General features: G+C 35.7%; 1 protein-coding gene, 1 long non-coding RNA gene and 1 pseudogene across 2 annotated transcripts; all 3 read right to left on the minus strand.

The window, feature by feature from the left end:
* Positions 1-800: 800 nt before the first annotated feature.
* LOC147513128 (tubulin-folding cofactor D-like) lies at positions 801-11,928 on the minus strand. The gene is given in 19 exon segments (XM_086596149.1): positions 801-1,612; positions 2,099-2,284; positions 3,414-3,458; positions 3,974-4,234; positions 4,236-4,247; positions 4,329-4,427; positions 4,430-4,900; positions 5,008-5,229; positions 5,308-5,513; positions 6,015-6,213; positions 7,684-7,899; positions 7,990-8,160; positions 8,343-8,447; positions 8,628-8,744; positions 9,037-9,189; positions 9,969-10,145; positions 10,389-10,491; positions 10,859-11,406; positions 11,494-11,928. Coding segments are annotated over 19 exon segments (3,816 nt in total). The 5' UTR covers positions 11,731-11,928; the 3' UTR covers positions 801-1,324.
* A 6,570-nt stretch (positions 11,929-18,498) lies between these two features.
* LOC147513129 (uncharacterized) lies at positions 18,499-19,030 on the minus strand. Its single transcript, XR_015215221.1, has 2 exons — positions 18,945-19,030; positions 18,499-18,864 (listed from the first exon to the last, which is right to left on the minus strand). It is a non-coding gene; the product is annotated as an uncharacterized LOC147513129 (long non-coding RNA).
* Positions 19,031-22,045: 3,015 nt separating this feature from the next.
* Positions 22,046-23,447, minus strand: LOC147513130 (putative fructokinase-6, chloroplastic; annotated as a pseudogene).
* Positions 23,448-24,242: the final 795 nt, after the last annotated feature.

The raw sequence follows: 24,242 nt of genomic DNA on the forward strand, positions 1-24,242 counted from the left end.
AATGAACTCAATGAGCAATAACAGTCAACATGAGCTATATAGTCACAGTTCAATGGTTTTGATTCATCGGTGACAATTTTTAAAGAAATTGATGCACCGTTCTGATTATTTTGTTTGATCACAGATAGGGCTGGAAATGGTACGGAATTCAACCATATCCGAATCCAACCATATCTGAATCCATTTAAACGGAGGATATGATTTTTATGTTTGTGACTAGAATCTGATCCGAATATCTGAAAACCCGAATCATTTTAACGAGATTTATATTTTGATGTCTAAAAATTAATTCATATCTTACAATATATGAAAATTATTAAAATAGTGTATTTTTCGGTATTTTTTAATGGATATGGATATTTGAAGTCTGACCCGAATCTGGGAGTTTTGAGTGAGAATCTGATCCGAACCTACTCCATTTCCAATTTCCAGCCCAAATGACAGACGAATCTTTGGGTTTGGAGTTGTGATGATTATGAGAACGTGGTCCATTGATTTGTTTTATTACAAATCTAAAATTTGATTTCTTGAAAAAATTAAACTTAAAATGAGATTACAAGCCCGACTCTCCGACTTGACTTTCTTCGCTTAGGCTGATTTGAATCAACCCTAAATAGAACTGATGAAAAATATGAAGCAAATTTCTTACATGGCCTCTCCTCTGGACCGTGTGCTTTTGGGATGGACAGCAATCAAAGCAAACTGCCCACAGTGAAAAATTATCTTTGCGCACTTTAATGTTTACAAAATGACTACAATTATCGCAAAAGTAAAAGCACGCAATTAGTGAAGCAGTCCCAAAATTCGAATGAATTTCTTACAGTAATTTCATTTTATACACCGTTCAGGTACATGTAAGTTGAATATCAGGAAGCTACATGCTTTTAGATAAGTGAGATACATGTGCGTTCGGACCTGCACGAATGCTTATTGCCTTCCAAGTAATACGTGATCACAAAATGTCAGGCAAAATATGAGGATTCTAATCACAAAAGCTTTTTCTGTGCAACAAGAGAAACCATTCAACACCGCGCAAACTATCTTTGAGGATAGCAAGACCATCGAAGAAAGCTGATATCTACAAGAGGTACTCCCACCAATTCTTCAACCTCGGGAATAAATAAAATACAATTGACTACTTAAATCAAAATCAATAATTGCCTGAACTTCAAAAGAACTGATGCCGAATTATTCCCAAACCAGAACCAAATCAGGCATAGTGGTATACAGAGTCCTAAATCACGAAACCATGGAACCAAATGAGAGAAATTACTTTTACCACTGATATTACAGCAAAAATTGGAGAGAAACTAATATATGCAGCTCAGAACCCAGATGAATCAACTAAAGATGAGTATGACGCATTTTCATCAGCAGTTGCTTTTCTTATAGCATCCTTGATTGATTCCTTGTTGGTAGTCTTTAAAATCGTCCCCACTTCCAAACCGACCAAGTCATACAACTGTGACCTTTGGTGTTTTGCTTCCTCAATGTCACCTTCCCAGCAAGTTTCGGATATAATTTCAAGTGCTTTGTCGATTTTGTCACCAGATATAACATTTTCATTTTGCAAAAGGACCAGGTAACTCTGGTCGGCAGAGGCTTTCCGTATCTGACATATATAGTGAAAAAATAATACTCTTACTATCTTGATATAAAATCCATTATGTACAAAGCATACAACATAGTGAAAACCCTACAAAACTCAACACAAAGGTATAGGAGACGCCTTTTTCATAACAAGAAAACACTGGATCGAAGATCCACTGACCAGCACACTTTTATCTTTACTAAAATACTAAAAGTGAGGGGAAAAAAAAGAAAAAGAGTGGGCAATATGAGGAAATAAGACTTCAGAAAAAACAAGTTTCACTTTACATGTATAAGTTTATTGCAATACGTATGTCTAGTCTAGGTCACGGCTAAAAGAGCTTTGTACTTGAGCGCCTTCAACTCTTGTACGAGTTCTATGTAAGAGCACAGGCCTACACTGTGTTTTGGTGCTAGAGTTCCTTGGATTAGACGAAGCAATTGCCAAAAAAATGAGTTCTATGACTCATCTTACTATATGGACATCATAATTAATTGCAACACAAACCTTTGGATATCGATGGCCAAGAAAGGAAATAAGCTGAGAAAAGGCGAGAGAGTTGATTTGGTTCAAAACAGAAGCTATATATCCCAAAATAGAAATTCCTGTATATAACTTAGAGAAGTCCTTTGACCCCTTCAATTCAACAGCCAGGGTATCCAAAACAGTAGCACAGAAATGACTTGAATGGATCTGTTGACACAAAATTGTTCACAACAAAAACAAGTTAGATATCGGAACAATGTCACTGATGATGGACCCATTCACGAACAATTATCTTGGAAATCATTAAAAATACAAGAATATTTTCACATCATTCATACATTCAACCAAAACAAAATTTCTCTTTCCGATAATAAGAAATTGAGCAGTAATTGAAGATTATATAACAAAACCCATATATTAAATTTATAGACTGACCAATTTTGAAGCATAAAGTTTGACACGAGTAAAGACAACAAAATGACAAAATAAGCTTGGGAGTGCAAAACTGCAAAATTATATAAGGAATGTTAGAGTTAGAGTTCTAGGCCGAATATTTTAGGCAATTTCTATTATTGTAGACCCTGATTTTCATATATATATTGAAGTGATAAGGCCGTATCCTCTCTCTCCAAACTTCTTCTCCATTAACATAGATACAATTTCACCAGGCACATGGCCGTCACTCTCTACTATCTATGTGCCTATGTTTTTGTATTGCCATGCGAAACATATGTGGGCATCTCCAAGCTGAACAATCAGATAAACTTAGAAGCATGCTGATTGGACATAATATGGAAGTAGGTTTTCAAGCTGAGAATACAGTTGAGATCCCAAAAGAAATTACTTCTAGGTTTAGTCCAATGTAAATTATTTCTTTGGCATGTGTCTAGTTTTAAAATGTACTGACTCAAGAATGGTGATCACCGATCAGTGCTAAGAGAATGGTTGAAGGGAAAAAGAGTAACAACTATGTCCCAAATAGATACTGAGGAAGTGTGCATAGAAAATGAGCTCAAGAAAGACATCATAAGACATATTAGTCTAACAAATGAAGCTTTGGATTGACTAGTAATAACTTGGCAATTTGGCATTAAGTAGCATCTCTGATATGCACATCCCAGTGAACAGGGACAGTGATGAAGGGGAAAAAAGTCTTGTTATTTATCAATAGTTCTAAAGAAAAGAAAGTGTCATGCTTGGTGGGGCAGGATGGGGGTGTATCAGACACAAAAAAAATTAGAGAAAGTAGTGTGTGGGATACACCAAGAAAATAAAATCAAGAGCTGGAAGAACGAGACATAAATGCTATATATGGTACAAAATAGGAGCAACTCACCTCCGTGCTCAACAGAACCTGCTTGCTAAAGAGAATCTCAATGGTCTGCAAAAGAATATGAGTGCATCAAACAGTAAGCCTGTGAGACCATTAGTAGAAAGACCAAATAGATGATTTAGTGAAGCTTACCAATCACATTAAAAAATAAATCAGCAGCTGAAATTTAGAACGTAATAGTAGATTTATTAATACTAGCACTTGCAATATCGCAGTTGCATTTAGAAGCAAATGCAGTATATTACATGATACATACCACTACAGATTTTACTCAAAAAAATCAACAGAAACCGACATAATGCATCTAACTAAAATTGCTCTCTTAAACTAAAAACAAAGGCAAGGAACAAAACAACATTGGCGTGCAGGGGATCTGCATCAAACAGACGATGTTTTATATAAAACAACAGCATATATTATTCCAATGGCACACATGACGACCAACTTCTAAAAAATTTACAACTACTCTTCTTCTACCGAAGTTTTATGAAACAAAGTCCTTTTCAATAGCCCTTAGCTGTAATACAAAATAAATTGTAATGCATTTGAGCATAACTAATTACCTTCAGAGTGGGTATGATAACCCTGTCACATCTCTTATAATGTCCGAGGACCCACAGGAGATCAGTACTAAGCATATATTCCTTGGAGCTTCTTCTCGCATGTTCTTCTGTTTCAGTAACTTTGAGATACTCCATTAAAGCTGTAATTGATGCCTTCCGCAAGGATTCTTGTAATCCACCCACAGATATAACCAATCCAGAGAGCACATGTTTGCTGTAACAACTAAACTGAAGCACCTGTATAAAACGTGGAAAAGAAAAAAAAAGAGGGCACCTGCATGAAAGTAAAGAGTTACTCTTGAGCCAAAGAGTCAATCACGCTGGTATTGAGATGAAGCAGATGAGGTATACATACTGCCCACTCTGAATCCCGCTCACTTGCAACAATTTCTTCTAGCTTTTCCCTATGAGGTATGCATGGAATAAAGATGTTTCTATTGAACAAAATTAAGCTGGAGTGTCTTTTGTTGCTACAACTCTAATTTTATCCATTTTCTCAACAGCTTGTTTTTCACTGATTCCTCCAACCAAACTAGTTGCAACACCTTCATCAAACAGTGAGTTCCTCTGGTCGCTGTTCCCAAATCCATGATCCGTCAGCTCTAATACACAATCCCCTCCTACACTATTTCTTGGAAAACCAATAGACTGCCTCTCACAGAGGATATATGTGCATCTTTCCAAGCCATCCATGGCTGCCTCTCGGACCCAGGACCCAACATCACCTCTATTGTCCACAGAATAGTCAGTAAGAGCTTTGAAAAGAGTCTGCATTACTTCATTCTTTAGCAGAAGATACAGAGACTTGTCTTCCTCCACTGAACCAAAAGTATAAAATTTTCTTGACTTCGTTAATGTTTCACACACTGACACAAGTCCTTTGATAGCATTTACACGTGCTTCAGCATCCTTATCAGCAATGTTGTCCTGCATATAAAAAAACTTAGCTTAGCAAATCAACAATATATTAACTGCTTCAAAATGGAGAGTCGAAAAAGGAAAAAATAATTTGAAAGAGATATGAGCATCTGTACCTCAATTGCACAACTACAAAGCTTCAATAACAAAATCCTCCATCTATTAGCCAAAACGTCATAAGGTAAAACACCTATTGCCAATGCTGAACCTCGTCTTGCAGACACATTAGGGTCATCCAATAGTTTCAGGTATTTTGATGCAATATCATTCGTGTTTCCATCATCTATGCTGACAAGATAGGCTGGAACAAAGTGCTTTATAGCTTCAACAGCACAACTCTAATATGATAGAGACATATTCAGACTTTCTGTAAAAATTCTGAACAAAGATATCAACTCGTTATCTGGAAACTATACCTGTATCTGGGCATTTGGATGTTTTAAATTTTCCACAAGAGTGTCAAGCAAACTTCGCTTTGACTTTTCCGGTAACAATAGATGAGTGATAGAGATACAGTCAATAAACCGGGAAACAGCAGCACGCATAATTTCTCCACCCTTTCCACGATAAAGGCGAGCTTTCTCAATAGCAGGAACTATACCCGCAACAGATTTCTGCTTATCTGTAAGAACAAATAAATAAAAATAAATTCAAATACCAAAACACACACACACACACACACACACACACACACACACACACACACACACACACACACGCACACAAACTACATCTCCTAGTCTAACAACATACCTACACAAGTTCTACAAACGGTATCTGTACTAATGTAGGACAACATGCCTAGTACCAGTATTTGTACTTCTGTAGGAGAACATGCCTACACCAATCAGTCAGGTATAAATAGAACCAAATAGATTGAGGATAATTTATGTTCTTTCTTGAAAGTGACACTTGTTTGTGAATTTAAGGCTAGATGAAACATTTGGGCAGTATTGACTCTAGCAGTCTAGCGTGACGACCAAGTGCAGCACAACAAAACTCCTTATGAGCTCTGAGAAAAATTTATAGTACAAGTAGAACAAACAAAGCATAGCAGAAAGCCTGATATTTATTACAATTTCCAAACAAATTTAATTGGCAAATAGAAGATTAATATACCAACCAGTGGAAAGTGTATGATCACACTTATGTAGAGCCAGAACAAGTTCACCAGCAGCTAAAGTTGCACCATGGCGCATACACAAATCAGTTGAAAGAGTGCAGGGAATCAATTTTTCCAGAACAAAGTCTGCAAAATATCCAGGATCATACTTAACGAGAGCAGAAAGTGCTTCTACGGCTAATTCTCTTAAGCCCTTGTCCTACACAAATCAACAATGCGCAAATTAGATGGCAAGAGTAAATTTTGTTATCAGTAAATTAGATGGTAAAATGAACACCAAAAGCAGCCAGAAAATAGGAAAATTAAATCCATCAATGGGAACTATGTGAGTGCATACAATCTGATGTGAGCAGAGACTGATTGGAAAATTTTGATGATAAAGATGAGTACAATGTAGGCTAAGGTATCCTGCTACAAGTTAGTCAAAGATGATAACAACCAACCCAGTATACTCGAAAACACTACAAATCATCCTTCACATATTACAGACTCATAAAGACGACGAAGGACTCATGAGATATTCCATCCACCTCTCACCAAAAGAAGAGCAACCCTTTGATGGCATTATGAATGAAGATATTTCCTCCGTTAAGTATCAACTGCATGAACGGGTTTGTTATCTGCCTTATGATTGAAGATGAGCTGTTGTGTTGAATATGGAGGTCCCAAATCCCTTCTATGATGTGTTCTTTCAATATAGTACTTATTTGGACAAAATGGAACTGTTGACTGTTGCTAAGACCCAAGGAATAGGAGAAGAATTCCTGTTAACTTCCCTTTTTCTTAGAGTTGACTTGGTGTTAACTTATGTCGCAATCACTATCACATAAAACACAAAAAAATCCCAATATTCAACGACAATCACAAACTTTCTGCTCAATTCATTCAACTCTAATTTCTCAAATGCCTATATATTTATTTATAGCTTTAAAAGGCTTTCATTCTATACACAAAATTTCAATTCAAATTTAAAATTCGTTATTAAAAAAACTACACTCAAATAACCCTAGACTAAAGAACCTTGAAATAGAAAAGAAACCTACTTCTAAAAAATCCCTAAAACATACTAATCAAATTGTAAACCCTAAATCACATCAACTTATTTGCTTATTGAAAATTTTTAGCACTTTTCGGATTAATTAGTTGTTAGTGACATAGGTTTCTCTTGGTTGACGTGACACTTCAAGGATTTTGAGCTTGTTCGCTCCATGAATTTAATTTTGGCCAAGGTTCTCTCCGTGGCCTTTATTGGTCTTAATAACTCACAAGCAAATTGCCACAGAACTGATCATATGCACTACCAAACAATAAAATACAAGAGTAAACTGACATTGGCCGTGCATGGTTTACGTATCATTTCACTTATTCCCTTTATAAAAATGATGCAGTCCTAAACATTCATTTTTATCCGTTTTCTAGTCCTTCCCTAACCATTTTTTATATTTTTATTAATTCTAATGTTTATCTTATCTTTGGTTAGTTTAAAACAACAACAATTTATATCAAGAACTTGATAAGCACGTGTGTGCTTACAGATAATAACAAACCAAAATTTGTGGGGCTGGGGATTTGAGAAGAGAACATGTAAGGAGTGCCCTTACAGATAATAACCTTCCAAGATAATAAATTGAAAACAAGAGCCACAAGTAAGAAGCGCATAGAAACCTACCCAATGACAGATTTTGCTGTGTAGCAGCTCTTCAGCAAAAGGATGAACGTACTGCTTGTACTGTGCAATGCACACAGCAACGTGAAGATAAGAGTTCATTCTTGAAGAGAGAGAAAAATAATCTGCTGAGTTCACTATATCAATTCCATTAGGAAAACTTCCCTGTCTTCCAACATTCTCCTGAAAAGCAGCTGCAGCCGCTCGCCTACAATTGACCTAAAAATGTACAAATTCAAAATTGAAAAGCATTAACAAGTAAAATAATAAAATGAAAACACATTCTGGAAAAGAGAAAGAAAAAACTACCTCACGGTCATAGCAGGCAACAATCAAAAGGTGTGGGGCAAGATGTTCCAAAATGCTTTTCATATCTGAATGATAGTAGGCACGGCCAAATGCCCAACAAACATAGGCAGCAGCATCACGCACATGAGATCCAACACTATGTGGACCTCTTCGAACATCATAATGCAATGCCTGTATCAAATGAAATAAATAAATTTAATATGATTTAGAATATAATACACAAAAGAAACAGGATTTCCAAAAGAACGGTAAAAGGATAATACAGATTTAACAGAATTCTTCAAATTTTAGATTCAATATAACTCAAATATTATATCAAGATAAAGGTTAAGAAAGTGAGCACATCGTGATACCTTAACGATAACAGGCACTACTTTGGGAAGACTGACAGGTAATAACAACCCTCTGCGAGCCAGTTCAGCCAATGCAAGACAACCTCCATGCCAAGAACCATCTCCCTACAAACTCCAAGATGTATCAATTGGTGAAACTACAAGAGTACAGAATGAAATCAGTGAGTGTGTGGGAAGTGGGATATGGGATAAAAAGGTGAAAATATACAGATAGAGATAATACACAATTTCTTTCTTGTCATTTATAGAGAGAGAGAGAAGGGGGAAAGTAGTATTGCAGCAAACCTCTCCTGCTGAAAAGAGTTCCAGTACAGAAGATAAAACTTCATCAGCAAGGGCAGATGTTAAACGTGCAGTTATTCGTCCAATGCCTTTGGCTGCAGACCATCTCACTACGGTGTCCTAAAACACCAATGAAAAATGACATCCACATTATACTAATAGAGACAGGTAATGCAACACTAACTGAAAATAAAAAATAAAAGACAAGTCATCAAAAGCACCCTATCAACCCTTGCAATTTATTATCCCGCAAAGGAGGACGCATTCCGTTGCAAATTGGGCATTCCCCCGTATAGTTGAGATACGTCTATTTGGAATATGATGGTGGAATGTCTCTCTATCACACCGTCCCATCGACCAAAATGAAGATATAACCAAAAGCATGCAATAGATTCTTTGCCATGATTCGTACCGTATCTCTCAAGCCTGACAGTAGCACCTCAATAATTTCCTCTAAAATTTCTGGGACGTCCATTTCTTCTTCTCCACTGAGATCATGATTGCTTTGATTATCTTTGTCAACAATACTGACTAAGACATTCTCTCTTAATGAGCTGTTGGATCCCTGCATGGAGCACAATAGAATAGACAAAGGAAAAAATAAATTAAATCAGCATTACTCAAAAATCTAATGATGCTAATTGCAAATTTATTTCTTCTAGTTAGTTGTAATTGTGTGGGAAATTTTTTAAAAGTACGGGGGAGTGGAAGAGTTTGGGTAAGTTTAGAGCTCTTGAGTGGGAAAAGTTCGCATTGAGTTAAACTAAGCAATAGGTTTTAGGCTTTTAGGCTTTTAGCCTATAAAAGAGTGCGGAAGTTGCTACAACTTAAAACATGATGGCAATAAACGGGGGTAGCAGACACCAATAACCGTGAGAAGAAGGGTAGGACGTGGGAACAGATAAAGGTAAGAAAAATTATTATTCAAATTCTAGTGCCAAATTCTTTTTTCTTGCTCTGTTCTGTTGTTGCTAAATGGGGACGTCAGATGTGGAGAACACACTGTAAAAGGGGGCACAGGAACTGTATGGAGAGAATCTAGTAACACTGGGCCAAATATCTTAGGAACTTGTGTCATTCGACAACATCAAAATAGTTATAACCTGAATGGTTATAGCTATTAAACGTGTATAAAGACTAGAAGAATACATATAAAAACGTACTTGCATAAGAAATAGTTTTGGAACTCTTGCAGTTTAATAAATTGCATAAGCATCTGAAGAAATAAAATGTCCATTTCCTAAAAAGCTATCATGAAAAGTAAAAGGCTATACCAGGTCAACAAAAGCCGGCAGTTCATTCAGATGATAATAAGTAAAACATTGAATAATGTTTTATTCTTACCACGTAACGCCACATTGGCAAACGAGGGGGGAGACATGTAAGTCCAATACGCTGAGTCAATTTCACGAGAAATTTGCGAAGCAAAGGATTTCGAGCAGCAGTATTTGACTTCATCAAAGCTGAGGTGTTGCTCCAAATGATAGGAACTAGATCAATCAAAACAGTTCGGGTACCAGACTGCATTGTAATAAGAACAATAGTTTTTAGAGCTAGCAGCAACCAGTTAGTTAAATATGTGAATGATGAATTTTAAAGAGGGGATCCAAAATCAGACAGTTCGGCCTGCATTATCCAACACAGTAACAGGAACCATTTCAAGAAAAAAAAAAATAGGTCCAAGAAGAATAATAAACTATACTACCATGTCCACTCTCAGAAAAAATGAATCTGAATGTTATTAGAGGAAATTGAAGGTGAAACCTTGAAAATAGCTGCTAGTGCTTCCACAATGCCCAGTAACCGAAACCTATCCACAAAATCATCTGTGGCAGAAGATAATACTTCATTTGTCCACTCAATGAAGCTGAAAAGAAGTCCATAAAGAGCAATCTGAGAATATATATATATATTATGTTATCCATTCAAATTAAACACAATAGAGTCATTCCACAGTATGAGCAAATTAAGAGATGCTATAGTGTTGCATTTCCAGTTTTAAAGAAGCATAAACAAGGTAAGGTTGGCAGTAGTGGATAGCTTTGCCAACCCTTCTTCCAGAGCATTAACAAATTGTTTTTTTTTTTTATCATCGTATAATCCAATGCTCAAAAGTGCTCATATTGCAATACGTGCACAACTATGATTGTGAAATGAAACAACAACAGTTCAAAGAAAAAGTAGCCTAAAGATCAATGCAAACTGTTTGTACTGTATACATAAATAATGGTAACCTGGTAAACGCCTTGGGCATATCTGGACGGGTTAATAGCCTCGATAACAACAATCCAGCTATACCCCGCATTGGTCCAGCATCTGACAAATAATCCTTACAAAGTCCCAATATCTTCAACACCAACGGAGACGTTTCAAGTCCACCCAAATACTTATCACCCACAACACTAGTATCCACAGACGATATATCAAACGGAACCAAAACAAGTATATAAAGCCACAAAAGCACAACACATTTGGCTTCCATTTCCCCAGTACTTTCTTGCCTCAATGCTGTCGCGGCAGTAGCATGATGGCATTTCTCTAATAGAGACACTGCAGGTTCTAAGTCAGAAACCTGGTGTGGGAAAAACTTTATAACTGCCTTGTATCCACATACGGTGACAAGTGAGTATATAATAATACATAATGGTTTTATAATCTCGAGAATCTCGTCTGACACGAAGCCGAGTTCCATTGTTTTGGACCGGACTATAAACATTAGTGGAGATATTATTGTTTCTAGATATGGCTCTAATAACTGCCCCTGGAATTGGTACTTGTCAAGCTGCATTATAAAATAAAATAAAAAATGATGTCATTAATCAGAATAATTACAACATAAAAGAGAGAGAGAGAGAGAGAGAGAGATTACGATGGAGCGAATGGTGTAGACTGAAGTGAGATCAAGAAGACGGGTATTGGAAACAATGTTGTCGAGGAGTGATTTAACGAGTTTCCATTCTTTAAGAAAGTATTTTTGGAGAACCCTTTCTTTTGAATCGTGTTCGTCATCGTCATCTTCGATTGGTAGAATCTCTTTTCTTGTTTCTGCATTTTCAGTTGTTGTTGTTTGTTCTTGTTCTAATTCTAATTCTACTGCTGATGCCATTTCAAGAGAGAGAGAGAAGTGTATTCTCAGTTCTCACTTTGGATCGTAAATACTTCGGCCCTCCTTCTAGATGCCTCGGCCCTAAAGTAGTGAACACATACATTTTGCGTTAATTTTTTGTTATAACTGAACACTAGGATTTTTTGTTTTGACTGTTGGAAATTTGGAATATGCTACTGGTATTTTTCTCTGGGCTATTCCACGGCACATTTCAAATCTTATAAACAACAACTCTTTTAGACATTGTCAGTTATTGTTTCATAGTCTCTACGAGTTCATTGACCAAAATGAGAAAATTTATCTCTACGAGTTCATTGACCAAAATGAGAAAATTTATATGAGATGATTGTAAGAACCTCAATAAGTTAAGTAATTGTTGAGAAATAATCACTGTGTGTAGTGTCATTAATCTTGGATCGTATGATTTGTTGGTTGTGTGAAAATCATGATGGAGACTAAAGCACAAATGTGACATAATACTTATTATCAGCCATATGTTAATTGGTAATCTGAACAGGATACCCGCAAATGGAAATTTCGCCTCCTCTAACGATACTTCCTGGTAATTAATTGGAAATTCCTATTCATTACAGTTCAGTTTGACTGTTGGGAGCCTCCAATTGCCATAAGAGTAGCTTACAACCTTACCATAAAAACATTTCATTTGTTTTTGTGTTTATAGCCTAGTACAACGTTTAAATAATAAGCTATCCTTTATGTTTGGTTGTTTTATTGTTTAGTAACAAGATTTATGATTGATCTTTTAATTTTGTCTTAAACAATAAGTTTGATTCTTCTAGTTCACACATTATATTCTTACCAATTAAATTGTCACTACTATCATTCTGGTGAAGACGACTATTCTCTCAAATTTGCGTGACGCGTAAATCGAGGAGTATGCGCAGTCAAATATTTTCTTGACCCCATTCAAATATTTTCTCATTGTTTCTTAGTTCTTAGTTCTTACCATTACCATGAGAAATCCAAATGGAATCATTAATAATTTTATTGCCAAGCATAATATAATATGAGAAGAGTTTTGTTTGTAGATAACACATAAATTGAAATATATTAATATACACTTTGAGTAAATACTATTTTTTTTTGGATAAATACTAATTGTTAAGTGATTGATTTACAATTTCGACTAATTAATTGAGCACACACAAAAAAAGTAGAAACCCACGCAAATCAGATTAACTAGTTTTCGAACCCGTCCTACGAACGGGTGCCGTTATATTAAATTATTGTACTTAATTTTTAATGTGGGTGATTCTTTTTCTTCTCCACTTTGGTTATATAACTGTTATCCACATGTTCTATGTAGAACTATTAGATATAAATATTATATTGGTTTTGTGGACGGTTTTTTGTCTTCTCCAATTCGGTTGTGTAACTGTTATCCACATGTTCTATGTAGAGTTATGAGATATGAATATTATATCGGCTTTCACTAAAAAATTTATATGATTCATATGAATATCATTAATCAGTATATCTCTCACGTTGAAGAAAGAGATGCCGAAATAACCTTAAGTTGAAATAGCTGTCACGTAATATTGCTTCAATCTAGTTATTAGAGAATGATACTGGGCTACACTATGAATAAATTATGATCGAGCATTTAGTAATGTTTTGTTGCTGTTTAGCAAAAAAGTGTTAATCTTTTCAAGTTTACATCCATTATCAGCTATATTTGGTGGGTTTATGTAAAGGAATTGGGAAATAAGTGATTGTGGACAAAGTAAAGGTGTAAATTGAAGGTGGTCGGAAACTGTAGGATTTGATGAGAAAAGTTATCCTGGGTTGCATTATCCCACAACTCTTTTGTTGTACATAGAACTTGTTGTTGATTGGACATAATGTTATTTTTCAGTCTTTTAATGTAAATGGTGTAATGTGTTGATGAACTTGGCTTGAGGTTTTATAAGGAATGGTGAATTTATAAGGAAGAGCGGAAATAATCTGATGTATTTTAGGCAATTGTTAGCTCCTTGTGTATTATAAACATAGTTATTGGTGGTTTGATATACTTTACGTCTATCTTTCTACTTGCTTACGTTTGCCTATGGAGCAAAGAAGTATGCATTACTCGGTGTCATTTGCCAACAGGGCATAATTTTGCACTTGGGAGCAGCATTACTATTTTCCTTTCTATATTGGTACTCGAGTACAATCTTGCAAGCATTGGGCCTAAGAGTAGATATAGTTGATCAAACCCAGATATTTGCACGCGGCATGCTCCTTCAATTCTATGCTTCTGCTATGAATTTGGCAATGCAGAGGTTTCTTCAAGCACATTGTACACAAAACCTTGGCTAAAAAATAATTACATTTATTACTAAAGATATGATTCCATATATGTAAAAATGTTTGATAAGTCATCTCATCTCCAAGATTGAACATATAATTACATAGAGATAATCATAACTCTACCATTCTCTCTTTTATAATTGCCTTTAGATAATCAATATCTTCTTTTCGGACTCTGAATTTCTTCTTCCCCAATTTGTATGCACCGATTTCTAAGTGTGTTTGTTCTTTTTCTGCAATCTTAAGTTTGTTGCAATCTAAAAGCATAGTATTCTCTCATGCTAATATTTTTCTTTTTCCAACTACTTGCATTGTTTCTATATGGAATGTCAAGTCGGTATCCATCTTCAAATGGGGAACAAAAGTGGATAATGTATTGCCATGAAACTTGGAAGCAATTCGTTGATTCTCTTCAAGCCAAATCATTTCTTGTCCACAATAACATCTTTGTGCTCGTTAAATTCATCACCATTGCCAACGATTAGACCAAATTATCTCTTTTGATGATGGCAAATTATAAAGTCTCCCATCTTTTTTGTCTTCTATTAATCAATTGTATCTTGGCGTCGGCCACATGACATTCTTTTTAAATCTATCTCTTGCCATTCTATAAGTCTTGCTGAGTTCATTGGTAACATTCAACATATTAATCAATCCTTAAACAATGCTAGAATCTAAATCATATTTTGGATTCCTCTTAACAATTTTCTTACTAAGAGAGTTCAACCTGTGGGTGACTTCATTTTAGTATCATGTATGTACAACTGCAAAACTTTGAACGTACTCTTCAAATTGGAAGCAATGTTCCAATTTTGTGGTAATTTTGCCCTTTAGTTTACAAACAAAGGGTGCCTTTCCATCATTAACTGAGCTCAGAACTTGTCCACCAGTAGATGTGAACGCAAACATTGAGTTGTAAATGCTGATGTTTTCCATGTAATTTAACGATTTTGACCCTCCATTGCAATCCAAAAGATTCTTCAAAAAATCTGGAGTATCTTTTAGAAGAGGCAATTGAACATTTCCATTCGACAACATATGGAAAATTTAGGATTAATAGGTTTTTGCTCCTATCATTCCTTTCTTCGCACTGGACAATAGCTCCAATAATGAGAACATATGGATGTTGGACATCCAAAATCCAAAGGCTCAAAACAACTTCCTCAAAAAAACAAAAAGTTAATTAAAATTAAAGAATTTTATTATAATAAGAATATAAAGCATTGCTGTATGAAGATTACTTTTATGTGAGACATCTATTCCACGTGAAATGGAAACTTCAGTTTCATTGTCCACTTCAATGTCGGAATCAGATCTACTCATTTGTGATAGGTAATCATCATCACTTTCATCGTGAATGCAATTATCGTTTCCAATGATCTTCAAATTCAATATATCTTTTCGTTTAGCTCTATTTATTTTAGTTTCTTCTTCACTTGTTCCGGGTATAAATAATGTTTAAAAAATAATAATATGTCATTTAATAAAGTATTTGATAGTATAAGAACAATAAATTGAATACATAAGAATAAAATATTTACCATTACGTTTCATTCTACTAAGACGATTAGATTTATAACTTCTCTTCTGTGTTTTCCTCCTCTGTTTTATTTTTGACTGGGGTAGACTTTGTAGTTGTTGTTCTTCTAACTGATACTTGATGCTAACCTGAAATTTAAGAGTAATATTAGTGTGATGAACATATAAAGTACTTGTCATAATCATTGTAAGTTAAAGACATACTTTCTTGTGAAGGAACAATGTCACCAGAAGTTTCTTCCATATTATTAGGCTTGGTCTTCTTTGGAAAAATTTGAATCTCTACTTGAATTTCATCTGAATCTTTCTCTGCATTAATGAGTGCTTTTCTTTTCAACTTAGCACGCATGTTGCGAAACCAAGTAACTATGTTCTTTTCTGAAACATTACCGTGTTGATTTAGTTCAGCTTTCAAATTGTTAATCATCTCCTTATTTGGACTTCCATTGAATTGATCAAATACTTGATGCAGTTTTTCAAGTTGGATTGTTATTGGTGTTCATCGCTTTCTGCTGTATAAATTCTCGTCAACCGAAATTATGTAGAATGTAATAATCTTCTGAAGCCCGGAAACAAAAGGAATCAGTTAACTCATAAGCAACCAAATGTGATGGGTGGACTGGTGCGTATTAGTGATAACCAAAGTTGACCAACGACTATTAGGACATCTAGCACAGTTGCCAGGTCGAGCAATGGAATATGGTGTGTCCTGCACTCATGCGGCGCTTGAGTATACTAACAATAACTGATAAGTTAGCATATATGAGTGCTTAGTCAATGCACACAAAAGCATGTAATATAATATTGAGGAGCAGTGAACATTATCCGAGTAACTGGTTGCTGTCCAGTGATGAGCTGCAACAAACTACCAGTGTGTGTGAACTGTGAATACAATAAAACTCTGGATAAACTGAACATGAATTCGATGTATTGGGGAAAATAATTCAAAAGTTTCTATTTTCATTTTCATTTTTTCTTTGTCGTATTAAATCTCCGAATGGAATATGGAGTTCGTCCTGTTGGTGAGAAGATAAATTTGTGGTATTAATTGTTCATCTCTACAGGCCTGACGGTAAGCCGTGTGTTGAGACTAAAGAATTTGATTTTGTCATCTTGACCGCAACATGCTAATTGCTGCTGTTGAAGAACGTTATAGAGATGCCGATATTTATCTAACCCATGCTCTTTTTACTATGCCTATTATCAGTGTAGTATGAGTTCCGTACACTATCTAAGAACCCAAAAGAAAATAGTTTTTTTTATGTGAGATAAGGAAAAGAATTATTTTGTGGTGATGGTGCCAAGTCTCGTTTTTTTTGGTACAGCTTTGTTTGGGTTGGTCGAACCCCATCTTGAAATCAAGGTATCGTGTAATTGTTATTATTTAGCATTCATTGGTATCGTTAGAGAAATTTGTTCTTTCTCTCCTTGGGTGAGGATGCATTAATTAAACTTGTATGAAATAAGAAAAGCTAGATACATAAAGTGTCAAGTTTGAAACTTAGTATTCGCAGGGTTACCGTGACTCTGAACATGTACTTCGCAAGCTTGAGATATACCTCTCCAACCATGGGGCAAGAAACTGGAGATTGCTCTTTAGATATGTCGTTATTTAGAAAAGAGGTTTCTCATGTTCATGCTTTAATTCTATAGTTTTAGTCAAGAATATTGATCCAGCTTTGAGTTCTTTTTATTTGTTTGTCTCTTGTGCATATTTGCCTCCATGGACATACGTTCTCTTCTAGCTTTTAAGAAGTTAACGATGAAATTCTTTCACTTAGAATCATAGAGGAAAATTTTTTGGTGGACGTCATGGGGGTTTGGATCCTGATTTTCCAATAAGTGCTTGCTAGTTTGTTGTTGGGGTGATGGTGGTGTTCAGAGTGGTGAAAGCTTTTGCAGGAAGCAACAAATAATTCTTCTTATGTACCAAAAAATATGTACTAACAATAAAAATTCAAGACAAAGATTTTCCAAATAATTTTTCCTTCTTATTATTACCAGGGGAAAAAGATACTAACCTTCAGTGGAAGGAATTTGGAGTCCTTTCAAGGATGGTGTACCAGGGAAAAACCTTCAGTCCAGGAAGAAAAAACGAACTTTCAGTGGCAGGTATTCGTAAACCTTTCAATGATGGTGTATGCTTCGTGAATATTGATGTGTTTGCTTATGATTTCTTTGGTTTTTGTTTAATGCTTCCTGAATATTGATGTCTTTATATAGATTTTAATATGACAGCAGTTGTGTAGCATAAGAATTCTGTCGTTGATCCATTAACTAATCCATATCTATTAACTAATCTATATCTAATAATTAATACATCCATACCAAAATGTCCAAATAGCCTAGTCATCTAATTACAAAGTAAATGTGCCAAAGGCCAAATTTTAAAAGGAAATCACTACACCATGAATGAGACTATTTTGAGAAAAGTAAAACACCACAGAGCATGGGACAAATACTCGACTGGGAAAATATTAGGACCCTCAAATCTCGTTCTTTCAAATTTGGAAGTAGCTTATCCAAAAGAACCATTTTCCCTTTGGTGGAGGGAGGGAGGGGGATAAATTGGAAGTAAGTTGATTGATCATTAAATCCCAATAAATCCAAAGAAACATTACGAAATAAGATATACCTACACCGTAATAAGATGGTCTCCCTGTATAAGGAGGGCAGTATAAGGAGGGCCGCCTCTCGGCCCTTGGAATAGATATGGATGGTTACCACATTTACGGCTACATAGCTATATTCAAGACGTTTACACTCTCCACCAAAGATTAACAACCTCAAGATCCTTCTGCAACAAAGCTCGGTAAAACTGCTTCTGCAATTGGGACATCCCTACCTTAAGTATTGTTTCCTTTTTAGGGGGTAAACCTTTCTCAACATCATACTTTAATCTTCGGAGGAGGGATAAATTGGAAGTAAGTTGATTGATCATTAAATCCCAATAAATCCAGAAGCATTACAGAAATAAGATATACTTGCACTGGTAATAAGATGGTCTCCTGTCGTATAAGGAGGGCAGTATAAGGAGGGCCAGGCTCAGCGCCTTGGAATAGATATGGATGGTTACAATATTTACGAAGCTGCATAGCTATATTCAGAAGACGTTTACGCTCTCCATCAGCATTAACAACCTCAAGATCCTTCTGCAACAAAACTCGGTAAAACTGCTTCTGCAATTGGGACATCCCTACCTTAAGTATTGTTTTCCTTTTTAGGGGGTAAACCTTTCTCAACATCAGACTTTAATCTTCGGAGGAGAAATGGACGAATGACCTTCAAGAAGCACAGAAAGTTGTTGTGTCAACTAAAGTCAACAAAATGTTTATCGCTTGCAATGCAAGTAGAAGTTTTACCTTGTGAAGTTGTTGAACAACTTCTTGCTGGTCATTTTCGCCAGATATTTGGAACCATTCATCAAAAGTTTCCATGAAACTAAAAAAATCTTCTAAGTAAAAAATTAAGCGAGACCATAGCTCATGAAGATTATTACTCATTCAAAAAAATAAAAAAGCATCGTCAACATCAAAATAATACGTAACAACGGGACAAAATGAAAAAGTGGTTTTCTATTATCTATTGTGTATCGGGAAGAAGGTAACTGAACCGATAGGAATATAGAGACACATGATGGTCGCCTCTACATGATGGAAATACCCAATGGAACCACTTTTACGTGGAGTTTTATTTTTTTACTTTCCAAATCGGTAAAGTGTGTAAGTATTAGATAGATTATGTGACCAGTTGCAGAATGAGGTATCCTACATACATCATCAATCTTAACTTCGGAAGTAAACATACATTATGTTCCTACCACTGAAACAGTGCTAGGGGAAGTTCTAGCTCAACATGACAATACTCGCAAAAAAATATCAATGAGTTTGTACTGAACTTCATCAATCGATTTCCAGCCCTTAAATTTCTGACAGATATATCTCACACATAATGAAGTAATATAGTAATGCAAGCATAGCCTTGTTATAGTTGATGCATAATGCATATATAGAGCCCATTAGGTGCAACCATTAAAGGAAAAAGGATGCATAAATCCATAAATCCCGTCATAGAAAGAAGATTTGTTTGCATCTAGGTAACCCAAATGCTAACAAAAAAATCAATTACGGGTTTCGTTTGAATGGTTAGAAAAGGCACTCCAGTAACACTACATCACCCACGAATATTTCACTTTAATCAGAGCGAGTATCCAAATCAAGCTCTCTTTGATAAGATTTGACATCGTATGCAACATGGGAATCATCAAATTCTAGTCTGAGATCGCCTAGAGGCTAGTAGACCTTATAGAAAGAGAGAGTGATGAATCAACTGATAGTGAAATGAGAAAGAGGTTCATGCAGATGTATCCATTATTCGATGATATCTATATAATATACAACACGTCTATGTCTAGTACATAATTATAAGATCCATCCAATAGATTTAGATATATATAAAACCTTACACATTTGCATTTGCTTTATACCGTAATTCAATTGTTGTAAGAAAAATGAAGCATATGTTAGTTTTGTTAGGCCTAATGCATTTGACTTTGGTTCTTTATCCAAAAATATCAAAGATGTGTTAAAGGCTGAAGCTCTAAACACATAGAACTCGAGTAGCAAGCCCTGTGGACTCGTGTATCCCTTCGAAGGGAACTGTATACTTATATCCCAAAAGATGGTGATGAAATTTTGTACACTGGAATTTATTTTTTCAAACATCAATAAAACTGGTAGGGACTTGCCTCCCCTAATCCTAGATGGGAAAAGCTTATGAGGTCCATAGTTTCTATGGTTAGGTGTGGTCATAATAGGTATGCTCGCTCTTGGTGAATGCGTAAAAAATGTAAAGTTCAACAAAGATGTGAACCATAAATGACACATATCTTGGTTAAGTCGGAAATACCTCATCAGCTTACGTGTTTCTATTTTCACATGATACATCAGTCTTCCTTTGCGGGTCGACAACTTCAAAAAAATTTCATTGACAACCATGGTGCCGAATCTGTTGTAACAAAGTGATGCATTTAGTCGAGCATCAATCAATTGAATTAAGTGTCACTGCTAGCTAATAGCATAGGTGCTTATTGAAAAAAAAAAACTTGGTATGAGTAGAATTATACCGGAAGAATATATGAGTAGAATGACCAAGACAATTTATCATATTCCTATTAGTCTCGACGGTGTTCAGTCCCCATCCAGAATCACCCTTGGGAAGTAGGAGTGGATACTGCATCAGGAGCAAATTGTAAAATTCCAATCTTGTGTCTGCACAATAATCTCTCTTATCCCAAAAGTAGGAGTTTGTGTCTGCACAATAATCTCTCTTTATCCCATATATAATCATTGGATCTTCTCCAACCAAAATTGCTGCGACTTGAGTCAAATCAGATTCTCTTTAATTTTAATCAAAAGTCTGCAATTGTACAAATCTTCTTGCATTGATGGGAGAAGAAAGATTGGGTGGTAGAGAAGAGAGTGGGAGAGAGAGATCATTTCGTATGAGAGTCGTGGGTTTTGTTGGGTTTCCATTTTGAGTTTGAGTGTATTAAGTTTGAAATTGGAAATTGCATACCCAATCAATCATCAAATTGTGGGAACTTCAATTCGTTTTGGCAGTGGTGCCAGTTCATCCTTGCATGATAAATTTTAGGTTTATTTACTAACTGCAGGGATGAAAGATTAAAAAACATAAGTTATAGAAACACTGATTGTCAAAAAAATTAAAAAATACCTGTTTGGATGGAAAATTGATTCGCTACATCCTATGAGACCATGAGTGTGTGAAGTGTGATAACCCTCTGACCTCCTAAATCCAACCCACCCCCACCCCAAGGCGCCCTCCCATTTTCCTTATCTGGTATATATTTGACTTCCAACGTCTCTACAACAAAAGCGAACCTAGAATGAGTAACTCACCATCTATATATTTTCAATTCTTTTGTTTCTTTTTAAAAATATCTTCCTTTATTTTATTGTTTTGAGGGCCCTGAGAGCTCGAAACTCCATCAAGTCAATCATGTTGCTTTTCCAGGATAAACTCATGCAAATCAATGGAAGTTAAAGTTTTGGATCCATGTGAGGTGTGTAACTATATCTTGGGTTTTTCTAGTGTCGAGTTCTAACTTCTATTATTTCGGCCTCAAAACCTTTGTTGTATTTTAGTGCTATGTGTTTGTACTTCGTTCATGCAGCTCGAGTGTCAATCGAAACGTAAATGCGTTTCTTGAGTTCATAAAACTTTTCTAGAATTTCTTTTTGCTCATTGAAATGAAGGTTTATGCCTCGTACTCCTTTGAGGCTAACCTTCACTTCAAGGAAGCACTCAGTCTCAAGACTTGGAAGCTTTTACGAATATTTTCTAAAACAGCAAAAGTGGACTTCATGGGCAGTTGATGCAGATAAGGGTTGGGATGCAAAAAAAATTTAGGCATGCATAAAGAATTGACCACACTAATTCATTAAAATATATACATGAAATAATGAAAGATCGCAGAAAGAATCGGTGATAATATTCCAGCTACAAAAGCATCTCCAAAGACCAGTGTCTACAAGATCCACCTTTAAACCTTTTACCCTGCCGTTGAAATCCTCGCATACAAAGAAGAAAAAAGCATGATATTGTGAACCCGATGGAATTGTTTCTTGTGTACGAGAACATGACCTTCAATACTATAACACCATATATGGTTCAAAAGAATATTTCCATGTCTTTACTTTAGTGTAATATCTCTGCAACCATCCGGGCCCTCGCCATAAAGAAGCAATTTTAGATCCGGATGGAATAGTTTACGGACAACTGCATCATCATACGGGTCTTAGCCTTTTGTTAAAAAGGAAATCTCTTTTTACTAATCTGGTTGAGAATCAAAACAATCGACAAGATATTAATTGACAATTGTCCAAATCAACGTATCCGCTCTAAATAGAGGGAATGACAGATACCGTGGTACCGCGGGCTTTCTCTTAAATCGGATTGTCCGTTTACGGACATGTTATATAGTGTCTTATGCTTACTTATATAGTGTCATATGTAAGCTGCCGCGAAGAAGTTAATAAGCGTAAATTAAAAGTTGTTTAAGACACTATATAAAAGCGCCCCTACCTAACATGTCCGTTTAAGAGAAAGTCGCCAGTACATTCATATTCATAGGGTGTTTAGTTGAAATATGTCGCCATATCCCATATGCTCGGGGATTCCTTCTCGGCACTTTCTCGCAGATGGCCATAATGGAAGCCTAAGATTGGGATCATAGGACAAAAGCACTCCGGCCTCTTTTGCGGCTTTTGTTGCGGAATGTGGGCCGACTTGCATGGTTCATGTCGGACTTATAGAACCATAGTGGAATATTTTTTGCTGTCATCACGAAATTAGTTACCTTGTTCTTGATGAAAAAGTTTAAGAGATATAAATCTAAAGAGTGGAAAGGTTTAATCTTGAATTCAAAAGACAGTTAGATATTAGACACATTCTACCCATTATTACACTTCAAACAAAATATTTGCATACCTTGGTGATGATGTCAAGGTCAAGTTCGATTCTTGAAGAAGCATATCGGCACTTGGGTTCCGAAAAACATGAATTCACGCTCCCGTCGTCCCTCAATGTGACAAAAGCTAAAGCGGTTCGGGCACCGGGATCAAAACCCAATCCTTTATTGTTCACATTATTCTCCTTTAGAATATCGGCAAGCATATATCCAAACTCATCGTCACCAACACATTGGTGCGGTTCACGAACAAAATGCAAACCACAATGAGCAAGGTTTTCGATTCTCGGTTTTCATTTTCAACTATCAACTCTTGGAAAAACATGAGATTCATCCCTAACTTTATTATTGAACGCTTTCTCATAGTCTCCATTTCGAGATGGTGGATCGATCGGCTAATCGACGCGTGATATGAAACTATAAGACTTAGGAATGTGATTAGAAATATATAACCGGTAGTCTCCATTTATAAGGGTTCGATTAAGCTACATCTAGTTCAAACCTTCTTTCTTAAATGGAGAATGAATTTTTGTCCGGAATAAAGGTTTTTATATTAAAGAGTCCAAGGTTTTTAAGGTATTAAGAAACCTTCTTTCTTCTTTCTCGAGATGCACATTCCGAGTAGGGACTAATTTGCAATAAATTGAAATAGGTATGAGCATGGCGGAGAAACTTCAACACTTCTTTTGATGATAAATTCAAGGGAAGGGGTTTTGGGAGAGGAAGAAAGACGGTGGGTTTTGGGAAGGAAGAGGTACGGTGGGTTTTCTCACAGCTCGTTTTTATTTTTTCTTGACAATTTTTTTACTCCTGATTTATCGTAATTAGTATGGACACGTGGATACTCTAGATATGCTTCCTCAATTAAGGAGGGGAGAGCTATAATATATATATAGAGATAAAGAATTTGTTCAGAAAGTGATCATTGTAGTATGAAGTTGGGCAGCAAACAATTTACTAGCCAAAGAGATGAAGACAAAGAAGGGATATGTTTTTCTTCTTTTTGTTTTGGGTTTTTTAGGTTTTGATTCTCCTAAATAATTAGTATTTGGGGTTTGGTCCATACTATTTGACTTATTAGGTTTTGATCCTCCTAAGTCCTAACTAGTGTTGACTGTTTTTGTTTGTTGATAATTGGTATTTTGTAAAAACTCATCATACTCTTACG

The sequence above is a fragment of the Coptis chinensis genome, chromosome 3 (assembly GCF_015680905.1).
Source record: "Coptis chinensis isolate HL-2020 chromosome 3, ASM1568090v1, whole genome shotgun sequence".
NCBI classification, from domain to species: Eukaryota; Viridiplantae; Streptophyta; class Magnoliopsida; order Ranunculales; family Ranunculaceae; genus Coptis; species Coptis chinensis.